Source organism: Mustela putorius, unplaced genomic scaffold, assembly GCF_011764305.1.
Source record: "Mustela putorius furo isolate JIRA1106 unplaced genomic scaffold, ASM1176430v1.1 tig00003859_pilon_pilon_pilon, whole genome shotgun sequence".
NCBI lineage: Eukaryota > Metazoa > Chordata > Mammalia > Carnivora > Mustelidae > Mustela > Mustela putorius.
This window is the reverse complement of record NW_025422011.1, coordinates 23,950,847-23,974,712: the sequence shown is the minus strand read 5'-3', so window position 1 is coordinate 23,974,712 and position 23,866 is coordinate 23,950,847. Positions and strand designations below refer to the sequence as shown.

The 23,866-nt window shown below is 48.7% G+C and overlaps 1 protein-coding gene across 10 annotated transcripts in view; it reads left to right on the top strand.

The window, feature by feature from the left end:
- The first annotated feature begins 1,843 nt into the window (after positions 1–1,843).
- Positions 1,844–23,866, top strand: part of NAV2 (neuron navigator 2) — a 397,156-nt gene continuing 375,133 nt past the window's right edge. For 8 of the 10 annotated variants that reach the window (XM_004752128.3, XM_045066132.1, XM_004752124.3 and 5 more), the window contains exon 1: positions 1,845–6,317. In XM_004752128.3, coding sequence (XP_004752185.1) covers positions 6,060–6,317 — 258 coding nt within the window. In that variant the 5' untranslated portion in view covers positions 1,845–6,059. Of the gene's footprint in view, positions 6,318–23,866 lie in introns of all 10 variants that reach the window. The other 2 variants (XM_045066131.1, XM_004752130.3) reach the window with 2 other exon arrangements.

Below are 23,866 nucleotides of genomic sequence, written 5' to 3'. Positions count from 1 at the left end.
GGGTGGCTTAGTTGGTTAAGTATCTGTCTTTGGCTCCAGTCATGATCCCAGGGTTGTGGTATCGAGCCCCACATTGGGCTTCTTGCTCAGCAGGGAGCCTGCTTCTCCCTCTGCCTGCAGCTCCCCTGCTTGTTTTCCTTCTCTCTCTCTGACAAATAAATGAACAAAATCTTTAAAAAAAAAGATACAATTTCTTTATTTATGAGAGAGAGTGAGTGAGAGAGAGCAGGAGCAGGGGAAGAGCAGAGGGATTGGGAGAAGCAGCCCCCCGCAAGTCGGGAGCTCTATGTGGGGTTCTATGTGGGGCTCAATCCCAGGACCCTGAGATCACCATCAGAGCCAAAGAGGCAGATGCTTAACTGACTGAGCCACCCAGGGAACCCTCTCCCGGAGTTTCAAAACTAACAGTGGAAAGGGGATTTTTGTCCATTACCTTTCAGTTTTCTGTTGGTTAGAAACTTTCATTACAGCTACTGGGAAAAAAAATTCCATTATTACAGATCAATGCATTTTTTAAATTAACATATAATGTATGATTTGCCTCAGGGGTACAGGTCTGTGAATCATCACGCTTACACATTTCACAGCACTCACCATAGCACATGCCCTCCCTAATGTCCATAATCAATGGCTTTTTAATATGAAACTTATCTGAAATTCTTCAGGGTAGATCGGTATCGCTTATTATTTTTCTAACAGAAATTTTATTTTTAAGTATGAGAAGTAACAAATTGTGAGGAATTGGCTGCGTATATTTTGTTTTCACCACCCATAATAAGAACAATCTAATTCACTGGGAAAAAAGAAAGTTTCATTAATCAAAGTAGCTGCTAACCTCATGGGTAGTTGATTCTCCTTAGTACCTCATTTATCGCATTCCGTGTTGCTTCTATTAGATTATTTGTTTTATTACGTGCTGTTTATTTCCTTGTGTGCTTCCCTTACTAGATTGTGACTTCTTCCAGTTTGTTGTTGTGAAAAAGGGTGATCCTCTAGATGGAAAGCAGCAGATGCATCATTCTTTGAACCTCAAGAACAGGGAACAAGAATTTCTTCTTATTTACTCTCTGTCATAATACCCAAAGCCTGGTACATAAGGGGCTCTCAACAATTTCTTCACTGAATTAATGATTGAGCCACTCCCTATGCGAGTGATGCGAGTGTGCACATTGGCACACACACTCACACATGCTCCTCATGCTCCAGCGTCTGCAGGTGAGAGAACCCCATCTCCCGTACATCGTCTTTGCGCATACTGACCTGCACACAGAGCCATCTGGAAGAAGGCAGGTTAGAAGTGAGTGAGGGGCAGGGTGAGCCATCCTTCTAAAGAGCCGTGCTAAGGTTCTTGCCCTGGTTTCTCTGCAGCCTGAGATGTGTAGGCTCTCAATTCAGCTGTTACCGAAATGTGGGCATTTGTGCCCTCTCTGAGATATGTGTCGTAAGTTGCCAAACCACGTCATAGAAAAATTAAGGAAAAGTGTGTTTTTGAAAATAAGCTAGTGTGATTTTATTGACTCCCAAAGAAACTCGTGAATGTTTTATATTATTTCAGAGACTAGCAACATTTCCCTTCATCGTTTCTAGTCAAGGGTTTCCAAGAGGCTGCTGACTTTTTTTTAAGCTCCTTCCTTTTTGGAGTGCCTGGGTGGCTTCTGCCTTTGGCTCAGGTCAAGATCTCAGGGTCCTGGGATCAAGCCCTGCATCAGGCTCTCTGCTCAGCGAGAAGCCTGCTTCCCCCTCTCTCTCTGTCTGCCCCTCTGCCTACTTGTGATCCCTCTCTCTCTCTGTCAAATTAAAAAAAAAAAAAAAAAAGATCTTTCCTTTTTTTTTTAAAATAAGCTGGGGGTTTCAATGTTTCAGGTTCTTGTGGGACTGTCTTCTTGGGAGGTCAAGCACAGCAAGGGGTCTTTCACTCAGATGAAGGATGGGTTGATGGGGCTGGTCACTTGCAGGTCAGCTCTGAAGCCCCATTCACACTCAACTAATCACCAGTGGCTGGCGTTGAGAATCTGAAAGCAGTGCAGCTGTCCCATAGTGATGTGAAGATGGCTTAGAACCAGGGAACTGTCCGAACTCAGGATGATTCAGTGATCCCGAGAGCTTCAGGGGTAAGTTTCAAATTGGCCCATCACTGACATGTGGGTGAGTTGGAAGTTTAGAGTTAGACAAAAGAAGGAGAAAGAAGGGCTATCAATGTTGAGATTTTAAGTGGTGGGCTGTCCGTAGTGGATCAAATTAAAACAATTTTTTTTTTTAAACCTGGGTAGTTTGTTCTTTCCAAAGCAGTTTGCCATTCTCTAAACCAGTGACTTCTTTAGCTACCAAGGCTTGCCAAACATTGACTTAAAATGACTTCTTTCATGTTAACAGCATACATATGGAAGGAGTAACTTTATAAGGCATTTTTATAATTTGAGATGATCTTATTTAAGGAGGAATCTTGCAGTTACCTCTTTTGCCCCAGGAAAAAATAGCCCCCCCCCGTCTGGTTATGAAGATAAGTTGTTTTGCTTTAAATAAGGAAAATGAGGGTTAATAGGAAAGCTATAAAGGAAGATAAAAAAAAGTTCCTGGAAAGAGCAAATAACATTATTAAAGAATGAGGAGGCAGGAAAAGAAATTGGAAATAGACTAAAAGATTCACTCATCTTTCATCAAGAAAGATGACAAATTAGCAGTCTTTAGTTATAAACATCAGAAAGGGTAAAGGTGAATGCTCATATGTTTACCAAATCCTAGAGGATTAGGAAGAGGTTCCAAAAAAGAAGTCACTGTTTTTCATATGAGCACATAGTTGAGGGTCTAAGAACCCCAAAAATCAACAAATACAATTTAAACAGGAGAGCAAAGATAGCAGATCAAAAATGGCAAATACTTAGCATGTTTATCACTGTTTCTATTCTGCACCCATGACAGATATTATGAATTGATTAGGCTGCTCTTTCTAAGTAAATTAATAGATGCACAGTGTGACAGAAAGTCAATTAACTACAGATGACCCTTGAGATGAAACCCTTTGTTATCTATGGTTTAGCCTCACTACTCAAAGTGTGATCTCCAGACCACCAGCATGGGCATCATGTGAGCGCTTATCCTGAAAGCAGAATCTCAGCCTTCTTCCAGACCTGTTGAACCAAAACTATATTTTAGCAAGATCACCAGTAATTCCTAGATTCAAAAAGGTTTAGGGCACCCTGGAAGAGCACTGAGTGTAGGATATATTCTTTAGGGTAGAAGCCCTGAAGCTTCATGCATCACCATCACTGATTTAAGGGCTTGTTGAACCTAGATTGCTGGGCCCCACCTCCAGAGGTTTTGGACGAATTGGTCTGGGTGGGATTTCCAAACAAGTGTCCTGCTGCTGCTGCTGCTGCTGCTCGGGGAACCATACTTTGGAGTATCTCTGTGAACTTTAAAGTTGAGGACTACAAGTATCTTCCCATAACTCTCTGTACATCTGAATGAACCAGAGTTCTGGGTAAAAGAATCTAGTATAACATTTCTTATGACCCTATGTACTTGAGTCTAAAAGGCTCTCTTCCTGGAGGATTGGTGCTATCATCATTTAGTCATGTATGCAGTAACAATCTGGGTAGCCGTTCTGTCCACAGCATTATATTTGATGCCAAGAGACTCAAATGAAGGTTAAAAACCGCAGTTCCTAATGAGGCTTACTCTCTGCGAAGAGAATAAACACGAAACGCTAAATAACACGGTGACATTAGATGGCAAAGGGCTGAGTGCTAAGTAAGTGGCACAGACCGTGTATGATTTAATTTCAGAGAGAGGGAGAATACCTGGGTAGATATTTCAACCTAGCTAGAATAGTTGTTTAGAGTCGGTGGAAGATAAGGTGGCCAGGGAGCAGGCCAGGGTAAGAAGGCACCTTCTCATTTGTTAATGCTGCTTTCAGAGGTTGTTTTTAAAACTTTCAGTTTTCCTTTGGTCGGGTAATGATAAATCAATGCTTTCAGCACTGTAAATCACGCTACAGGGTGGACATACAGGGAAAACCTGTTATCTTAGAGACAGAGAAAAAAGACAAACAGATTGTAAGCAGAGATGACTAGGATGGTGGAAAGCAGTAATTTAGGAAAAGGGATAATAATGCCTAACTTCTATTGACCCCTTACACTGACAGGTACTTATGCTTAACTGACATGTGCTATCTCATTTAATCCAAACAACCTCGCGTGATATAAATGTAGTCAAACCTCCTCCTTCGCTCCAAGTGAAACCCAAAGCTTTGTAAGCGTGCATATCTGATGAAAGAACTTGCCAAGTTTAAATCCAGGCAATGCTCTGGGGTGGGAGATGCTAGTCCATGAACTGCGAGGGTTTGGGCCTGTCTGGATCCTGCTTTCCAATCCTCATATACTCTACGTCAGGGAGGAACCCAAAGAGCAACTGAGAAGACACAAATCCTCGGACGCGTTCAAGTCGAGGAACCTGTGGGGCCAGTGCGTCCAAGGCGCGGACAGGGAGGGGCTCCTACAAGAAACGAAGCAAGGGTTAGCCTGAGACAGCTGGGGTCATGGAGCCTCTCCTGGCTTCCTCGGGCCACCCTAATGACAGAGTCTGTGGTAGGTTGCGAGCGGGAGCAGACTCGGGGCGGGAGTCTTCCCTGGGTCCTGTATTTGCCTATAAATACTTCAAATAGTTAAATGAAAAGAGCAGCCTTTGAAAGCTGGAGAGGAAGCTCTTGGGAGGTCCCCCGGCCCGCCTGGAAGTGCAGGCAGAAAAGAGGAGAAATGGCTGGCGAGTCCTTAGCGCGGGAGACGAGGAACAGCCCTGCCCAGTCCAGACAGGGGGCCGCCGCGCGGGGGGCGCGATTCCGGAAGATTCAAACCGTTAAGGTGACCAGAACAATTTGAAAAAAGGAAACAAACTTCCTCCCGAGTCTTGCCCGCGGGGCCCCGAGGCGGGCCTTTGCATTCGAAAGGGCATTTTTCAAAAGAAGGTTTCAGGGACGCGGGAGTATCGGCCCGCTGGGAAGCGCGCCGCAGGAGCAGTGCCGCAGAGCGGCCACCAGCCGGCTTTGTACTTGGCGGCCGCCGCGGCCCCAGAGTTTCGACCGCAGCCGGGCAGTTGAGGCCACGCCCCCTTTGCAGAGAGGACTGCAAGCGCTGATTGGCCCTCCACCGGCCAATGGGCGCGCCGGGGCGGCCCGGGCTGTCAGCGCGCGCCGCAGCCGCGCCGGCCGCAGCTTGTCCTCCCCTGCTCGGAGCCCCGCAGCCAGCGCAGCCTTCCCGGGAAGCGGGGCCGCCGCTCGCGAGCGCAGCCCTGCCCAGCCCGCCAGCCGCGCGTCCGGGTGCCCGCGCCCCACGGCCACAGCCTTGCTGCGCTTTAGCTCACAGAGCATATGCAGACCTGCTGGCGCTAAGGTGCTATCTGTCCGGGGGACTTCTAGCCAGCGGTGACTGTCACGCCTAGAGAGACCTTTCGGGGGCTGTCGCCGCGCCTCTGCGTCGCGGGTGACACTGCGGTGCTCGAGATCGGGGCAGCAACTGCCTCTTGGTGGAGGCATTTTGGGCTCCGTGCATCCTCCCTCTCCTTCCTCCTCGGCTCGCTCCTTGCCTCCCACCGCTGCTGGCTCCTACCCTCGGCCGCTGACACCCGCAACCTCCTGGAGCTGGAGGCGCCCGTCCCCGCGGTTCCTCTTCCAAAGGGGCCTCCTCACTTCGGAGATGCAGTGACAAGTTAATATGGGCGTCCAAGCCTCGGCTTCCCAGGAGGAGAATCGCAAGAGGGAACAGCCCCTGAACGCCCAGATCCCTTGAACAGGCCGCCCAGGAGGGGCGTGAAACCCGGCTGCAGCATCCGTCCAGGTGGGACCTGCTGAGCTCCGCAACCAGTCCTCTGCTCCATCCCGCAGGCGCGCTTGCGGGTTTGCTGCTGGCTCCCCGACCCGGGGATTTTTTTTTTCCCCCTCCGCTGGTGGTGGGCGCCTCGTGGGCCGAGGCCCGGCGCCTGCTCTGCTACCCGCGCTGCCTTTAGCGGTTGCCTCCGCCGCCGCTGCCAGGGACGTGCTGGGAAAGCCGAAGCCCCGGGAGAAGATGCCGGCCATCCTGGTCGCCTCCAAAATGAAGTCGGGACTGCCCAAACCCGTGCACAGCGCCGCGCCCATCCTGCACGTGCCCCCAGCCCGGACCGGCCCCCAGCCTTGCTACCTCAAGTTGGGAAGCAAGGTGGAGGTGAGCAAGACTGCCTACCCCAGCCAGATCCCCCTGAAATCCCAGGGACTGCAGGAGTCGGCGGGGGAGGGGCTCCCGCTGCGGAAGAGCGGCTCGGTGGAAAACGGGTTCGATACCCAGGTGAGAGGTGCTGTGTGCCGGGGCGCTGTTCGGGGGTGGGAGGAGGTGAATACTTCTTGGGGGTAAGGTGGCTTGGCTGGACGGGGTAAAGGGCTGCCCAGTGGGCGGAGAAGGGAGCCATTCCACTTAGGCTGGCAGATCTGGGGATGCGCGCGGGGGACTGGGCTGGCCGGTGGGTGTGGCCGGGTGCCGGTGGTTTGCCTTAAGGAGCTCTGAGAGACCGGGGTGTGGGCACGCCCGCAGCTCCCTTCTGGGGGCACGGGTGGCGTGTTCACACACACACACACACACAAACAACCAACCAACCAAAAAAAAAAAAAAAAAAAAAAAACCAAAAAAAAAAAAAAAACCCAAACCAAAAAACCCAAAACGTGCAGCTCTGGAAATGTCAGGTCCTGCATGTTGAGAGCTTGGCCTCAAGAAGGCAGTGTCTGCTGCAACGGCTGGCGGGCTGGCGGTTCTGCAAGATTCTGTCTGCCAAGGAATGGTCTGAGGCCTCCTTGGGCTCAACGCCCCCAGGCCTGGCAGCAAGACTTAAGCAAAGGGGTCTGGGGGTTGCCATCAACCTGCTCCTTTCAGCTGGACGATGGCCTGCCCCTGCCCATCTCTTGGGGCGAAAGGATTCCAGGCACGGTGCTGGGACTGCCATGGGATTGCCCGTGCACCAGCTGAGGCGGGCAGCCAGAGACTCCCAGCGTCCTGGCCGGCGGTTATGGCTGGGGTGGGGGTGGGGGAGGGGTGGGGGTGTCTGCCTCCAAAAGGCTCCCCGGAAGCTAAGCCCCCTCCTTTCAGGGTAGTAGATCCCAGCGCTGGTAGCCTGCCTGACCCGGTGTGGAGATGGGGGGGGGTGGCTCCAGCTTGAAGAGAATTGGTGACTTTTACCTTTCCCGAGAGAGCCTGCATCACCCAGTTCGGCTGGGTGACAGGCCCTGGCCGGCAGTCTCTTTTAAGGAAATCCACAAGGGCCAATCAGGTTCTCTTGGCCTCCTGCCCTCCCTGCTCCTTCCACCCCCCCCCCCCATCTGGTAGGAGGGAGCAGGGGCATGCTCTATTTTCTTGGCAGTCAGTCAGCAGGGACTTTTGGGGACAGGCTGACCTGACGGATGTGACTGTCCCAGTCAGGAGAGGCGGGAAGCCAGAGGGGGAGGTGGTTTGGGGCTGGTGTCAGGGAAGTGGCAACAGACCAGCTGACCTTTTTGGCACTTTCCTCTCTGCTGACACTGTCTCCACCTTCTCCTGGAGCTTTCTCTGATCAGAGGCTAGAACTCAACACATTGCTAGCCTGTCCGATGGAGGAACTGGAGCTGGGAGCTAATCGTAAGCAGACTTTTGGAACTCTGGGCTGGAGAAGGCCCTCGGAGCAGATTAAGCTCCCACACCAGGCTGATAAGCATGCCCCTCGCTGCTGCACTTGCTAAACATTTTTGGAAGCTGACAGGTTTGAGTGATGGCGTGTGGGAGGAAGGCAAGATTTCCCCCTATGCTCCGGGGGCCTGTCTCTGCTAGGGTTTAGTGCTCTGTTCTCGTTTTCTGTTGTTAGCCACAGGATTGGTCCCGTCGGCTCTGAAATGAGAATGAGCTCAGGGGTACATTCTTGTGAGGTTTTTCCTATCCATCCTTGGAGGTGGGGCTTGTGAGTAAGGTATGGTGGGTGGTATGTGGGAGGTCAGAGCAGTGACTCTGGGATATGACACACACCCTTCCAACCTGATGAGAAGGATCTGAGGAATGAGAGGGAAAGTGGACATGGGATGGTTTCTGCCCAGGAAGCTCTTCTGCCTTTGCCCATTCGACCCTATATTTAATAAACATTGTTGAAGGACTTGCACTGGGCAGGTTCTGGAAAGGTGATTCATCACCCTCTTTTCTGAAAAAATGTTTTCCAGCTGTTCCTGGAGGGGCTGGCAGGGTCCTGGTCCCTCACTACTTAGCTTCCCTCTCTTACTCTTGGTCCACCATCCCCAGAATGCTGCCATTGCACCTGCCTTGACCTCAGTGGGACCTTGTGTGCTGATCATGAGGATGGTTTGGACTGACTGCTAAGGACATTGGCTACTTTCTGATGGCCTATGCTACTTTTATCAGCCTCCTCTTTCCTTATCCACGTTTGGGCTTCCTGAGGGTTCTTCTCTGTGGCAGGTGGTGGATCCTGGTGCTCACTGCCCCACCTTGGCATTGAAGTGACCTTGGCAAAGGCGGTTTTCCCTTCTTTGGAAAGGGCTTCCTTTCACTCTGTCTAACATGGTGCCCGTTTGCCATTCAGGAAAGCCTATTATAGGCTTGAGGACTTTGTCTGGTTTGACCTCTCTAGTCCCTAATTCAAATCCTGGTATTGATCACTGGAAGATGATGAGTTATAGGGCAGATGACATCTTGGGGTCTCTGACTCCCCCTTTTATTCAGGGAGCTTTTGGCAGAAGACTGGGGTATGCAGTGGTCACTAGCAGAGGTTTTAAAGTCAGGCAGGTATCTGTGGTGTCCTGTCTTTGCTGCGTAGCAGCTGGGTGACCTATTTAATGAACCTCTCTGGGCCTCAGTCTTTCCCTCTGTAAAAATGGGCATAAACAGCCTTACAAATTATAAGGATTAAGAAGAATAACATGTGAAGTGCTTAGCCCAGTGTCTGGCAAATAAGGAATACTTAATATAATTAACTATTTATATTGCTAAAGCAAGAGATAAGACATGTTGAACCTGGATCTAATAAGCTCTAAGTGTGAAAAGGCATAGCTTATCTCTCTAGCCCTTGAAGGGTATTCGGAATTTACAGAGCATCTGTCAGTACCAGGCATGCCCTGAAGAAGAGGGAAGGGCACTGCTACTTGTTTAGTGCCTGGCTCTTTACATATAATATTATTTCATCCTCACAGTATTGCTTAAAAACAGACAAGACATATTCTATAACAATGATTTTCTATAATAATAATATAATGATAATGATAAATAATATAATAATGGCAAGTTAAATAACATAATAATGATAAATTAATAATATAACAATGGCAAATCAAATAATATAATCATTGCTTACATGCCAGGAATTGTTCTAAAGACGAGTACATAAAAAGCCTCTTTTGATTCTTCTGACAATCCAATGACATATGTGTTACTATGTTATGTTACTGTAGGCGTATTCTCATTTTGCTCATGAGGAACCTGAGGCAAAACCGGGTCAGTAAGCTTGTGAGTAGCAGAAGTAGAGTTAGAACTTGGACGACAGTCTGCTTCTGGAATCCATGCCCTTAACCACTCTGCTGTAGAGAGAGAACCACAGAGACTTCCAGCTTACTTGCAGGCCTTGGTAAGACCCCAGCTCTACCCATTGAGCTAGAAGGGTGAGTGAGTCTCAGCAAGATAGAGCAACTTGCCCTAGGTTATCCTGCTTTGGTGTGATGGAACAGAGTCAGGATGAGTTAGCTTCAGGGCTGGTGATCTTCCCAACCTTCATAGTGGCCTCCCTCCATCATTTAACCTGGCAGGTACACAAACTAAATAAGACATGGCCTGGTCCTTGGGGATTTTATAGTCTAGTTGGGAGGTATATCTGAGGTACCAAGGGCAACAGGACACAGTACAGAGAGGACTGAAAGATATGCTTGGGGCCTGCAGGAAGGGAAGGGCCATAATGGCTGGGGAAATCCAGAGGGCCTCCTGCAGTAGGCTGGGCTTCAGAGATGGGCAGGACTGACTGCGTGGGGAGAAGAGGAGGTGAGATGACCATGAGAGGGAAGGATGAGGGCAGGGCCATGCTTTGGTAGAGAGCAAAAGATGATGTCACCACAGGGAAGCTGCACTTTCATGCAACAGATAATTGTCTCTGTATCTAGTATCTTCCTTTTCAAAGGTGGTGAGAACAAAAGCATCTTGCAGTTGAAGGATTGGCTTTGCTTGCTGGCTGGTGGATAAGAACTCTGCATACGCAGGCCTCCTAGGAGAAGCTGGGATATGGTGTCCATAAAGACCTGGTTCATGGGGCACCCAGGTGGCTCAGTGGGTTGGGGCCTCTGCCTTCTGCTCAGGTTGTGATCCCAGGGTCTTGGGATGGAGCCCAGCATCGGGCTCTCTGCTCAGCAGGGAGCCTGCTTCTCCCTCTCTCTCTGCCTGTCTCTCTGCTTCCTTGTGATCTCTGTCTGTTGAATAAATAAATAAAAATCTTTAAAAAAAAAAAAAGACCTGGTTCATAACAGACCCTTGGAAAAATGACAGTGATTATTGTTATTAGCTTGGGGTTCAGAATATTCAACATGGTAGTTACAAGGGGAAGGGAGGTGATTCTCAGGGCTTCTTTTATTATGCAGCAACTCTGTTCAGCCAGTGACAGCCCTTTCCCCCCAAGCCGGCTTTCCATGTCCATCAACTGTGAAAAGACCTAAGGTAGCCAGAAAACAGTTCTTACGTACAACCCCATTGTCAACTCCCCAAGCCCCTCACCTTGAACCTCTCTCACAAGCCTGCAGCTGGGCTGTTGCCCCACTGGGGGGCCTGCGCTCTGCAGCCCCACACCCCTCCTGAATTCCCTTCCTTGTGCTGGAATACCTGGGCCTTCCCCCAAGAGTGAACATTTATAGCATCTGCTCCATTAACACGGTGTATAAATTATGACCATATGCAAAGAATTGTTTTAGAGACATGCTCTGCGTTCGTTCAGAAACCCTGGCCGGCCGACCTTCAGATAAGGAATGCGCGTGAGCTATTTGAGGAGAGGTTAGCTTATTTTTAAGAAGCAGCTGCAGGGAAAAAAAATTATATATATAATACTTTGATATTTCCTGTTTTTAGGAGCCTGGTGTTCAACTTGCAACTCATTTCTTTAAAAAAGTAATTAGAAGTGATTGAAATCCTCTGTGGGTGTTTCAGATATTTAAAAAGAAAGAGCAGGGGAGGCCCCTGGGAAGAGAGAGCAGCTCCAAGCTTACAACCTGTTGCAACTTTGCCCCATTGTGTTTTGATTAGAATCCTTGCTCCATCATCATCAAAGTTGATTATGGATTTGATTAGTGCATTTTTCTGCTATTGTGTTATTCCCTTTCTTCTCTCTCTCCGTTCTTAGAGGGGAATGTATAGCATGGTTATCCGCCAACATGCAAGAATGTTTATATTTCGCCTATTATTGCTTATTCCACGGGTTAGTTTTCGTAAAACACTTTAAAGGTGGGACGGGTGGCTTATTTAGGATATCATTATGTGTGTATATATACACACGTATAGAAGTACATCTCCTTCTGGGTATGTGTATATATACATATATTCACACACGCATATACAAATAGATCCACATGGAACAGCTTAAAGTAACGAGCACATGTTAGCACACACACACATCAAAGGCCAGGCTAGAGAAATTACAGCCCAATTTCCAGCCTTCGGAATAGCTAGATTCGCTTCCCTCTTCTCGCCCTCTCTTCCTCTGTGACCAAGACTGAAGCACCCAATCTTGGTGTCCCGTGTGACTTACTTCTATGGCATAAGAGATGTGGCCTTGAGAGAGGTGCTTTAATGAAGACTTGGAGACGCTCCGGAAGCTAGGCTGGGAAAAAGCCGAACCACCCAGTGAAATCTGGGCTTGAGGTCAGAGATGCTTCCTTCCTAGAATCTGCCGGCACAGCAGGGAAGGAAGCGTTTCTGGAGCATCTGCTATGTGTCAGGTAGTCTCCGCTGCTTTATAGGTATCTTTGTCTGGTGCATGTGTTTGTTTTGCTTGTATACGTAGTGTTTTGCATATGTATTTGTTCTACCTATTTGTGTATATGTTTGTGTGTATATAATCTCAGATGCAAGCAATGGGTAAAATGTAACGTAGTCTATGCATTTTATTTTCTTTAAGGATTTTAGTTATTTATTTGACAGACAGATCACAAGTAGGCAGAGAGGCAGGCCGGGGGGCGGGGAAGCAGGCTCCCTGCTGAGCAGAGAGCCCGGTGTGGGACTCCATCCAAGGACCCTGAGATCATGACCTGAGCCGAAGGCAGAGGCTTAACCCACACAGCCACCCAGCCGCCCCATCTATGCATTTTATCTGAGGAAGCTGAGAGCAAAGGGAGTTCGCACTCAGAGGCCGTTTTACACGGTAGATCTGGCTTCACTGACAGACAGACCAAGATTTGAATCCAGGCTTCGGGCAAGTTACTTCACATCTCTAAATGCCAGTGTCTTCACCTATAAAGTAGAAATGGGTAAACAGGTAGGTCGTTGAGAAGAGTGTCTGGCATATAATAAGCAAAGAATACTTGGTATTGCCTATTTTTATTATGTAAGGTCGGAGCCAAGTGTGCAAACCAGATCTGCCTCATCACAGGCTCACGTTCTTTCCACCCGACCTGTCTCCCAGGTGCCTCCCAGGTGCACAGTTGATTACATGGCAGAACAGATGACTGACCCCGTGGAAGCAGAGAACATGGCAGGGCTTTGGTTAGGTGAATGGGGAACAAGAGTACATTAAGAACGATGTCCTCTAAATGAGTCATATCCAGAGTTGTGAAATGAAACCTCCACATTTTGGTTCCAGGCAAGCCATCCCTATAGCACCAGCCGAGCCGGGGGCTCTACTGCAAACCAAACTTATGGGAAGTCTTCTTTGTAAGACCTTGCCTGAGCCAGCCCTGCAGCCACTGGATAATGTGATGGCCTTGCCATGTTCCAAGAATGGAACAATCCCATTGGTTGGGCTTCTGAATGGCTACTTATTGTTTTGAGGGCAGAAGGAAAGCCCTCTTCCCTTGCAGCTGGCATGATTATGGTGGGAGCTGGGCCTTGTGATCAGTTTGGTCACTGAGGTGCCCCAAGGCATGGCCGGCTGCCCAACGGTGTTTTACTAACTGCGTCAGGGCCAATTTCAATGGCCACTCTGTCTCTTGGTCACATTGTTCAAGGGGATGGACAATGTGTTCCTAGAATGTCTTAGGGAGAATGGGTCATGGGATTTGGGGAATAAAACTGGGTCAGGCTTTTTGTGTTTCAGTCCACTCACGACAGTAGTGAGTGACACAAAAGTTTTCTCAGGAACCTCAAGTCACCCACACAGAACCTAAAGAATGACTCATGATTTAGTGTCCCTTTCCCAAGGAAAACAGACCCTCTCTTGTGTTTTCCAAACAATGGCCCCACAGCCTCAGAATATTTTGTCTTTCCTTCCAAGCGAAACCTTAATACCTTCAGTGGATTTTAGGTTTTTCTAATCCCCTGCCTCATCTTGGTGGAAGTCAAGGTAATTATGAGCCTAACTCCCAGACTTCTTTGGGGGCCTTTGAACAAAATCACAGCAGTGTGACAAATGAAAAATAATGATACTAACAGTCACTGACACTGACTGAGCATAGTGTCTGTACCAGCGTAATGCATGGCATTAGACACGTCGCATGTCATTTAATCCTCACGACATCCCATGAGGAAGATGCTATTTCCTGAAGAGAAATGGAAAGGAAAGCTCTTGGGAGTCAGCAACTTTGGTTCTAGTTCTATCTCTTTGGATGCTTTGCTGTGACCTTCAACAAGTCATAGTCTCTTTTGAGCTTTAGTTACCTGACCTATAAAATGGAGGGGAACATTCTTGCTCCACCTTTTTTGAAGGTTCTTGCGAAGCTTAAGAGAAGCAATTATTAGGACCGAGACACTAGTTTAAGCACCTCACACCATAAATACCCTTGAAGGAAACCAAGACTCAAGGAGGTTAAGCTACAGCCAATAAATGATAGATCCAGAATTTGAGCCCGTATCAGCTTGACTCCAAAGTCAACTTTTTTTTTTTTAAGGATTTTGTTATTTTTAGGTAATCTCTATACCCAACATGGGGCTCAAACTTACAACCAGAGATCAAGAGTTGCCTGCCCTACCACAGCTGAACCAGCTGGGTGCCCCTTGACCCCAAAGTTTCAGTTTTTTGTGGTTTTTTAAAGATTTTATTTATTTATCTGACACACACACAGAGGTCACAAGTAGGCAATGAGGCAGGCAGAGAGAGGGGGGAAGCAGGCTCCCCGCTGAGCAGAAAGCCTTATGCAGGGCTCGATTCCAGGACCCTGAGATCATGACCTGAGCTGAAGGCAGAGGCTTAACCCACTGAGCCACCCAGGTGCCCCTCAAAGTTTCAGTTCTTAAATAGCAAGAGTGGAAGCACTTCGAGAAAACAAAACAAAACAAAACACCTGAAAAGCCATTGTTAATACTAAATCAAAGTAAATTGCTATAAAATTTCCTTGGGGTGGGTACATATGACATTTGACTCCTCTCCTCCACCCCTAAGGTTTAGAAATATTGAAAATATTCTTTCAATATTAAATACATATTAGTTTCTTAATAATATCAGTTAAACCTCTCTGGGATTGGTAAAGTTCCAAGTGCTCTGAGGCCACAAGTTCCATTAAGCATTTTTAGTGGAATTGGCAGGGCTGATCCTGGAGAGAGAAAGGAACAAATGGGGAATTTGAGGGGGCTCTTGGGTAGTTCATTCAGTTAAGTGACCAGTTCTTGGTTTTGGCTCGGGTCACGATCTCAGGGTTGTGAGATCAAGTCCCGTGTCAGGCTCCACACTCAGCGCTCAGTGCAGAATCTGCTTGAGAGTCTCTCCCACTCCCTCTTCCCCTCCCCCTACGCATGTGCACATGCTCTAAATAAATAAATAAATCTGAAAAAATTGGGGAATTTGTTTGGAATCATTTGTTGGCCATCAGATAAATTCAGATTATGGGTCATTCTTTAAGACAACAGGCCTGGTATCTTCAACACTGACGATGTCATGAAAGACTAAGAAAAAAAAATTTTTTTTTAAATGTAAATGGAGAACTATTCTAGAAAAAGAGAACAAAGAGTTATGATGACCAAATCCGGTGAGAGATCCTTGACTGGAACCTGCATGAACAAAACCATAAATCCTAGAAAGTTCCTTTGGAGACAACTGGAGATACTTGAATTCAGATGGTGTATGAGAGAGTATGATTTCATCGATGTAAACAGTATTGAGGTTATGTAAGAAAATGCCTTTTTTCTTGGGAGATACATGCTGAAATATTTAGAGATCGAGTGTCTGGGTGTCAGCAACTATCTCAGATAGTTGGGGGAGAGAAAAGGTTAGTGTATCTGCAGAGAGGACAAAATAAATGTCATAAAGTGTTAACAACTGGTAAATCTAGGTGAAGATACATGTGCAGTTCTCTCAACTTTTCTGTTTGAAGTTTTTCAAAATAAAATGTTGAGAAACAAAAGGAAGCTCTGGCTAGAGTGTACATTAGCAGTTCCCCTTGACCTTTACAGTGTACCCCTGAGAACGTAAATGAGATAGGGATGGGTATGTGTGTGTGTGTGTGTGTGTGTGTGTACTCACTGACAATAAATTGCCTGGCCAAGTTTATTTCACTGGGTTTAGGATCTGGACTCCTTATCTCCTTTCTGTGTAGTGTGAGAATCTTGGCTTCATTCCTGTTCTTTCATGAGACTAGTTGCTGACATTTTATGGAATCACAAGATCCAAGTTGATTTGATCATCTCTTCTAAAAACCTAAAATGTTTGCAAAGTTGAAAGTATAAAAGAAATTATTCTTAATGAGGAAATTTTAAAAAATATTAAAACCCCTGGTTGAGTCCTACTCATCTAGGCAGTGAGAAGGTGAGTGTGTATGAGTGTGTATGAATGGGAGCGAGTTTCTTTCTCTGCTTCAACCCTTTTTCTGTCCCCACTACTTAGGTCTCCTTTGCCTGGCTAAATCCTCCCCATCCTTTACCCATCCAAGCTCAGGCTTTGTGTCACCTCCTCCGGGAAGCCTTCCACCATCACCGTGGCAGCATCTGTCCTCTATGCTTCCATAGCCTGCTCTATAGCCTCCACAGCTTGGCCTGTGATGGCTTGCTTTTTTAGCCAGACCATGCCTTCCATGAGGTCAGGGATGTGTCCCTTTTGATCTCTGCTACGACATGGTCAGCACATAGCAGGTTCCTACTTATAATTTGCAGAAGAAAAGAAGGATGGGAGGGGGAAGATGAAAGAAAGCGTTGGAAAGCAGGAGTAAGTAAGATACGGCGCACCAGCTGTGTTCGTGAAGCTGTGGCTAAGCCATGTGTTCCACAGAACTCCCTCCTGGCATGTGAACTGAGAAGATCACGTGGTGGTGGGTGGCCAAGTGTAGGAGACACAGAGAGGGCGACCTGAACCTTGGCTGAGGCCGGTATCAAAGCTCTCCAACCCCAGATCTTAGCAAAATGGGCCTGGGCTGGCTGGGTAGAAGGAGGAGGCAGGTTCCCTTATGCAAGGCTGTTTACAATGTCCAAACCATCTGGCTGCTCCAATTGAAGGTCTGTCAGGACGCAACAATGACTGTAGGATCAGCTGGAGGGGTTGAGGGGGAGAGAAACACCATGGGCTTTAGAGAGCTTTGGCGGGTTTGGGAGCCTGCGCGCGCGTGCGCACACACACACACGCACACACACACACACACACACACACCAGCTTTGGAAGGGGGACCTGACAAGGGTTCTGAAGGATTTTAGCTGGTGAAAAAAAGGGGAAGGTTTCTAGAGTCCCAGGGTGGGGTGGCCCCCCAGGAAGGATGATGCCAGCAATCATTCACGTGCCATTTCCATCCACAATCTCACTCAATCCTCACGCGAACTTTCCGAGCCAATATTGATCCTGTTTTACCAGGAAGAAGAGAAATGAGGAGTCACTAGGGAAAGCAGCCTGAGAGGGGGCATGGAACTTATTCAGGTCACACGCGTGCCACAGACAGTGACCGGATTCAAACCTGGGTCTCTCAAATTCCAAAACCTCTTAGCCACTGCCTTCTTCTGCCAGGAACTGGAGGAGGGCCCGAGTCCCGTACTGAGGTGTAGCTTTAGACAATCGAATGTCCAAACCCTCTCTCCCTGGAGCCTGCTCCCCAACCTTCCCTGGCCTTGGCCTCCCTCGCCTGTCCCAGCCTGTCTCTAGAAGCATCGTGTTTATTGAATGGGGAGCCCTGTTGGCTTTTGCCCACATCCTGCTGCAATCTGGGCACAATCTGGTTCTCTCCCCTCCGTGGCTGCCGCCCCCCAGGTCACCCCTGGGCTGTGGGGCCCAGCGGGGTCCGTGTGCTTAACAGCTGGCAGACTTCCCTTCGCATCCTCCCACCGGGGCCACTTGGCTGCAGCTCGCCGACGGTCCCCATTTCATGCTGATTTGCTTTGATTCTTTTCAGACCTGGGAGTGACGCATGTTTACGTCAAAATGTGTGGACCACAAGGGTTCCAGAGCTGTTAGACCCTCTGGTGTGGGAACTTTGGTTGTTAGCTGTCTCTGGACAGAAGAAAGCAGCTCTGTTGGTGGTGGTGGGGGGGGGGTGCACTATTTAGGTGACAAAACCAGATTTAGAACAACCGGGCTTTCTTGGGATGTCTGCTTAGAGCTCTGCGCCTCTAGAGCCTCAACATGCCTGAGCCAGGGCGGCCCTCGGAGGCCAGCTGTTGTCACAGCTCCGTTGTGCAGATGGGGAAACCGTGGCCCAGAGAGGGGTGTGACTTGCCCATAGTCACCTATCAGTGAGGGCAAAAAAAAAAACTGGAACCGAGGCCTCCCATCTTCCGTATTCTTTCCACCCCACTCGCAGTGGCCGGAAGGTCTGCTCTGAATGGCCTGATGGTTTAGAGAAGTGCATCTGGCCCTAAACTATGTTCTTTCCCCCTCATTCTACCAAGCAGTAAAATAGAATTAATCCTTGCCTATTAGAAAGCTTTTGCATTTGGCTCAATGAATCAGAAAACAAGGACCTCTGTGTGGATGTTGTCATTGTAGCTGGAGACCACTGCTGAACACCTCCCATGGGCCAGACACTTTACCTACATCCTCTTATTTAAGCCTCACGATGCGATAAGACTGGCGGCATTTCATCCCTGTTATGTGTGAGGCTCAGAGGAGGTGAGTAACTTGACTGAGACCACGTGGAGTCAGTACAGAAACTCCGACTTCATGTCCCTGCTCTTTCTGTCCAGCCTCTTAGACGCCCTCCCCTCCCCCCCCACCAAGCTGGAAGTCAGAAAGACCCCGGTTAAAACCTTCCCTCCCCATGTATCACCCAGGCAGCTAGCTAGCTTCCCCCATGCTAGTGTGGGGCCTGGGAGTGCAGGCTCAATAAACAGTTGTTGAGCAGCAGCTTAGACAAGGCAGTCCCACCAAGCCTCAGTTTCCCCTGGGAGGTATAGCGTTCCAACGGGTCATGCGGATTAAAGCAGTCAGCACGTGTCCGAATGTCTGGTGTGGGATAGATGCTGTTATTTACGAGACACTCACTGTGCGCTGGGCAGACTCCTAAGCATCTTCCATGGGTTTTCCAGCATCCTCGTCACAGAAGCAGTAACCTCTGAGGTTGGCCCTTTAGTGATTATCTCCACTCTACTGGTGAATTACGGCCTGGAGAGCCTCAGCAACTTGCCGGAGGTCCCCCGCCTCTAAGAGGAAGAGCCAGGCCTGGAACTTGGGCAGAACCTGCAGGGCCTGAATCTTCACCTACGGAATGGGCCACCCTCTGTGCTGCTTCTCACAAAACCCGGCTCTAGCTGAGCCTGGGGAGGAGAGACACGGACAGCTGAGGGCACGCAGAGGGCAAGTGATTTGCTTACGGCTCTCCGGAGTGAGTAGTAGTAAACCATGAGTAACCCCATGCATTCTAAACAGCGTGGGCCTTCATCATTCTTTAAAAGGTCCTGCCTCTCTAACAGGAAGGGACAAACCATTGAGCCCGGGAAGCATTCCCAAACCAGACACGGTCACCAAGAATCAGCGACTCCCAGCTGCCTGGTGGCCTGTGTGCCCTTCCCCTTGGGTCCCTGCTTCTCGCTCATTTGGAATTGTTCCTTCTCTGGACTGCAGAGCAGAAACCGATATAAATTTGACCTAGTCCCCAGAAATGTTTACCTGGCTAAAAATATGCCGGCTTTGTTATATTTTTAGCCAAATTTAGATTCGAAATATATGAATTGCCCACACCCATGTATTAGGCATGAACTGTTGGGACATTTTGTAACAGGAAGCTGCTGGTTTTCCATTCCAAAGAACTGGAATTCGGTCAGAAATTTGTCATTTGCAAATGCCAACTCTCACCACATTCCACTGCTGTTTTTAAGAGTGTCTCGTCACCTGGATTCAGGGGCAGCAGGCCACGGGTGAGGCCAGCCTGGCCAGGCTCCCCCGGTGGATTCTCCAGGTCTAGTGCCTTCCAAGCGACCTCCATCTGGCTCTCCCCAGGCCCACGCCATCTGCGGTGTGTTGCCTTTGGACTCGTGTATGGGCAGACAGGGTGCTTATTTTAGAACTGGAAGGAGAGGAGATGTATCAATAAAAAAATAAAATTAAAAAAAAATAAAGAGCACGGAAGGAAAAATCCATTCAGTGGTTTTAAAATATCTCGCCCTTAACAGGGCAGATTATTTTTGTTTCTTAAAAACAACTGGTCGTTTGCTCCTCGAAACAGAGCTGGAAAGAGAGACGTATAGGACTATAAAAAAGGAAGAGCCTGGGAAGGTGTCCTCTTGGTTTCATCACCCTGACCCAGGCACACAGGACAGGTCATTTCCCCCCACCGTCGAAGCCTCTCCTGCTCCTAATGGTCAGACTTGGGAACCTTAGAGCTATATCACAAAGACCCTGTTTTCCTAGCCCTTTATTTTATAGACGAGAAAGTTGAGCCTCAGGGCCTTTGCACTTGTTCTTTCTGCCTGAAATGTCTTCCCAGATATTGACATGGCTCACTCCCTTACCTTTGGTCTCTGCTCAGACGCTTTATCAAAGGGATCCTTACTGACCACCCTATATAAAACAGCAATCTGTCATTTGATACCTCTCTCCTTACCTTGCTTTATTTTTCTCCAGAACCAGAGCAGTCTTCTGACATGTCATATGTTTGTTTATTATGTGCTTTCCTCTGCTAGACTTTCAGCTCCATGAGAACAAGGGATTTGTTCAGCTTGTTCACAGCTGTATCCTTAGCACATGGTAAGTGCTTACTAATTGCTTAGTGAGTAAGTGATGGAACTCGTAGAAGATTTCAGGCGGAGCTGGGACTAGCAGCCAGGTATGACTCCCAGCCTAGGGCACTTACACTATTTCTTCAGACCCCACTAAGAAATCTATATTTTGTCCCTTAAGATGCTAATAGGTCAAAATACCATCCTTCTGGCAGATTTGCTTCTTTATGGGGGCTCTTAGTGCAAAGGCTGGGTGAGTGTCTTAGCACAAAATCAGGGTCTTAACACAAAGATATGGGTGAGTTAGGTTGGCTGGGAAGGGTAATAGTTTTGCTCAGGTTGGAGAATTCTGACCCTCTGAGCAGACTCTTACTTTATCCAAGCTTCAGGCTGGCTCTGAGATGCCCATAGTAGAATGTGGGGGTAAGAATTGGGTTTGCTAACATGCACTGGTTTCATTTTGTCTTCCATTTCCCTTCTTTCTCCCTTCCTCCTTTTCTCTCTTCCTTCGTTCGTTCCTTCCTGCCCGCCTGCCTCCCTGCCTGCCTCTTTTTGTACTTTAATCTTTGTTACTAAAAGTATGGTCTGTAGGCTCGTAGTGATGGCATCACCTGGAAGTTTGGTAGAAATGCAGAATCTTAGGCATCATCCCAAGCCTTCTGAATTAGATTTGTACTTTAACAAGACCCCCAGATCATAGGTAAATTAATATTTAAGAAGCAGAGGGGCCCTTATGCCCTGACCCCTTCAGAAGTAGTACTTAAGAGAGGCCCCCTTACTATAAAGTACTCAGCTACCACCTCTGTCTAGAGGCACAGGCCCCATTGTCTCTAATTATTTTACCCTGTGATTAGGGATGGCAGGGATAGACCGGTCAGCCCTGGAGGAGGAGGGTGTCATAAAAGAGACTTCTAGAATCCATGCCCACTCCATTTTTACATCTTACTTACCTGTGCACTTGGCTTTGCAGCTGGTGTTTGATCGGCATGTTGGAGGCTGTCATCTCTCTGGGTACTGCAGAAGGAGGGAAGATCTAGTCTGTGACGTGGGAGCTAGGGTTAGAGGGCCGCAGCCCTCGACCCTGCTAGGCGGTCTAGGTGGCATCTTCCAGGAGTAGGAGACAGTTCCATCCTAGCCCTTTTCACAGATGAGCTCTGAGATCCTTTCTAGCCCCTTCAGCAAAGGGAGGACAGCCATTCCCACTGCTGAACAGAACCCAACTCCCACCATCCCTTGCTGTTCTGAAGTCTCTTTCCCGTTCTCCTTGAGCTGCAACTGGAAATTGCATTGCATTGGGGTTGGGAAAGAAGCAGGATGCATCCTGGAGAACCAAGGGGAGGGCCTCATTGCAGTGGCGCTGCTGGGCCCTCCCACTCTGCCTGGGGAAGCCTTCTCAGTGGACAGGTGCTCTGCAAGGCAATTGGGCCACCTGCCCAGGCCATTCTTTCAAGCACACTGCGGTTGTGTATTGATGTGGGGAAAGCCATTGATAAGAGTGGAGCAAATGAACTGAGCCTCCGGATCAGGCTATTTGGTGAAATTATTGACTGATTTGCTGCCGGAGCTTTTTTGCTGCATTTTGTATAAATCAGAGCTATTTAAAAGCTGCTCACACGGTCACTGGCACCATAGAAACGGCCCATCCTTGTGCACACTCATCTCAATCAGGTCTGGGCCACTGCAGGAGGAGGAAGAGGCTTGGTGACCTCTTGGGAGTCTTCAGGAGGAAGGAAGGTGGCGGAGGGAATCAAGGGGGGATTTCTCCCTCGTCCCCAGCTCCTCTGGACTTGTCTCACATAACCGCATCCCAGCCTCATGGAGGAGGGTATCCCCAGCCACCCTCAAGTCCAGACCTGACCCTGAGTGGGGACAGGAACGCTGTCCTGTGCCTGAACGACGAGAAGGGGTTTGTGTGTGCATGCATGTTTATGTGGGAACACGTATGTGAAGATGTCTGTGCACGGGCACGCTTGCGTGTATGGGCAAGTATGTGTCCAGGTGCTCCTTGAGAGATTGGAAAATCTATTTCATAGGAAATCTATTTTGACCCCTGGAAGCGCAGGCAGCATCGGGAGGCCAGAGGAGCACTGTTCTTGGCATCGAGAAACTTAGTTTCCCTTCCAGATACTACTTTAACAAGCTGCATGACCCAGACCCCTAGCCATTGGCTCTTTGCCAGGAGCAAGTGGAGTTATGAAAATAGAACATGTCCAGACGTCTCCCTCACAGAGACAGGCCTGGGGTGAAGCTTTGGCAGCTGTAGTTCTTAGGTGCAGCAGCGGATCCTGAAGCCACTTTGGGGTGAGATTTCCTGGATTTGAGACCAGCACCCTCAAAAAAAGGCAGGAGAATGAAGTGGGCAAGAGCAGGTGGTGGCTGGTTTGCATTCTGGCTCTGTCCACAGAGATACAGCCTTAGATGAGCTGCTAGATTTGCCCCCATCTCCTCCTCTGCTCTAGGAACAGGAGATCAGTGACCTCACAGGGCTGCTCTGAGCATTAAATGCCACAAAGTATATGAAGCATGTGGCAAACCTGTGTGATGGGTTCTCCATCAACTTTAGGTCTTGAACGTGTATGTGTATGTGTGTGTGTGTGTATTTTTTGCTATACCCTAATGTATGATAGAAACCTCTCAAGTAAGTCCAAGGCGGAATGCAGGCGAGAAATGAGATGGCAGTCCTCGGTTGTATTAGTGTAAATTGGCAAACCAATTGATGACTTCTTTGTAATAGTTACTAACAGGAAAGGGAATATGCAAACAAAGGTCCTATGGGACCAGAGAGAGATGCCAAGCAGGCCTGTTTTGCTCCACGATTATGATTCTTAATCTTCAGTGTGCATCAGCATTGCCTGGATCCTTGTTAAATGGGCAGAATCCTGGGGCTCCCTGGCCTCAGAGCCTCTGAATTTGCAGATCTGGGCAAGGCCCGTGAACTTGTATTTTTGGCAGGTAAGACGGATGTGCAGAGGATAGTCTGTAGCCCCTTCTCGGACAAAGGCTGGTCCAGGGTAAAAGATCAAATTGGATGATTAAGAGAAGGGGGAGCTGCGTGGCTGGGGCAGGTGAGAACAGGGTCCTAGGTAAAGTGAGAGGAGCTGAGGTTTTGAATGCGTAAGTGCGGGATTCAGAGACAACAGGGCAGCAGATCTTGGATTCAGTGTGGTGAACAGATGGTAGAGGGCTCTGGTGCCCAGGGAGCCCTGGCTCTTCTCCCCACCTCCCATGGCTGGTGTGGCCACGTAGGGTGGGCAGCTCACTGGATGTCGGCCACCGGGAAGGGTTAGCCAGGACGCCTGCACTGAGGGGTTATGAACCCAGAGTGTGTGTCCCTTTGGCCTCAGCTTAAGCCCCAAGCTGGCCGCCTTGAAGTTGCCTGACAGCGCCCAGAGAGTTGGGCATCTGTTGCTCTGTGTGCTCATTCAGAAGTCAGAGCTTACGAGCAACCTGGGGCAGGAGATCTGGAAGCGCAAAGTGTATGAGATACTCAAGACGCCAGAGCGGGCTGGCAGAAGGAGCCCCAGAGATGAGGGGAGGCGTTGTGTATTTGAATGCCGGTGCTCCTTACTACGGGGCCATGTGAGCTGAGAGGGGACTGGGCTGGAATCCCACGTCTGCAAAAACCC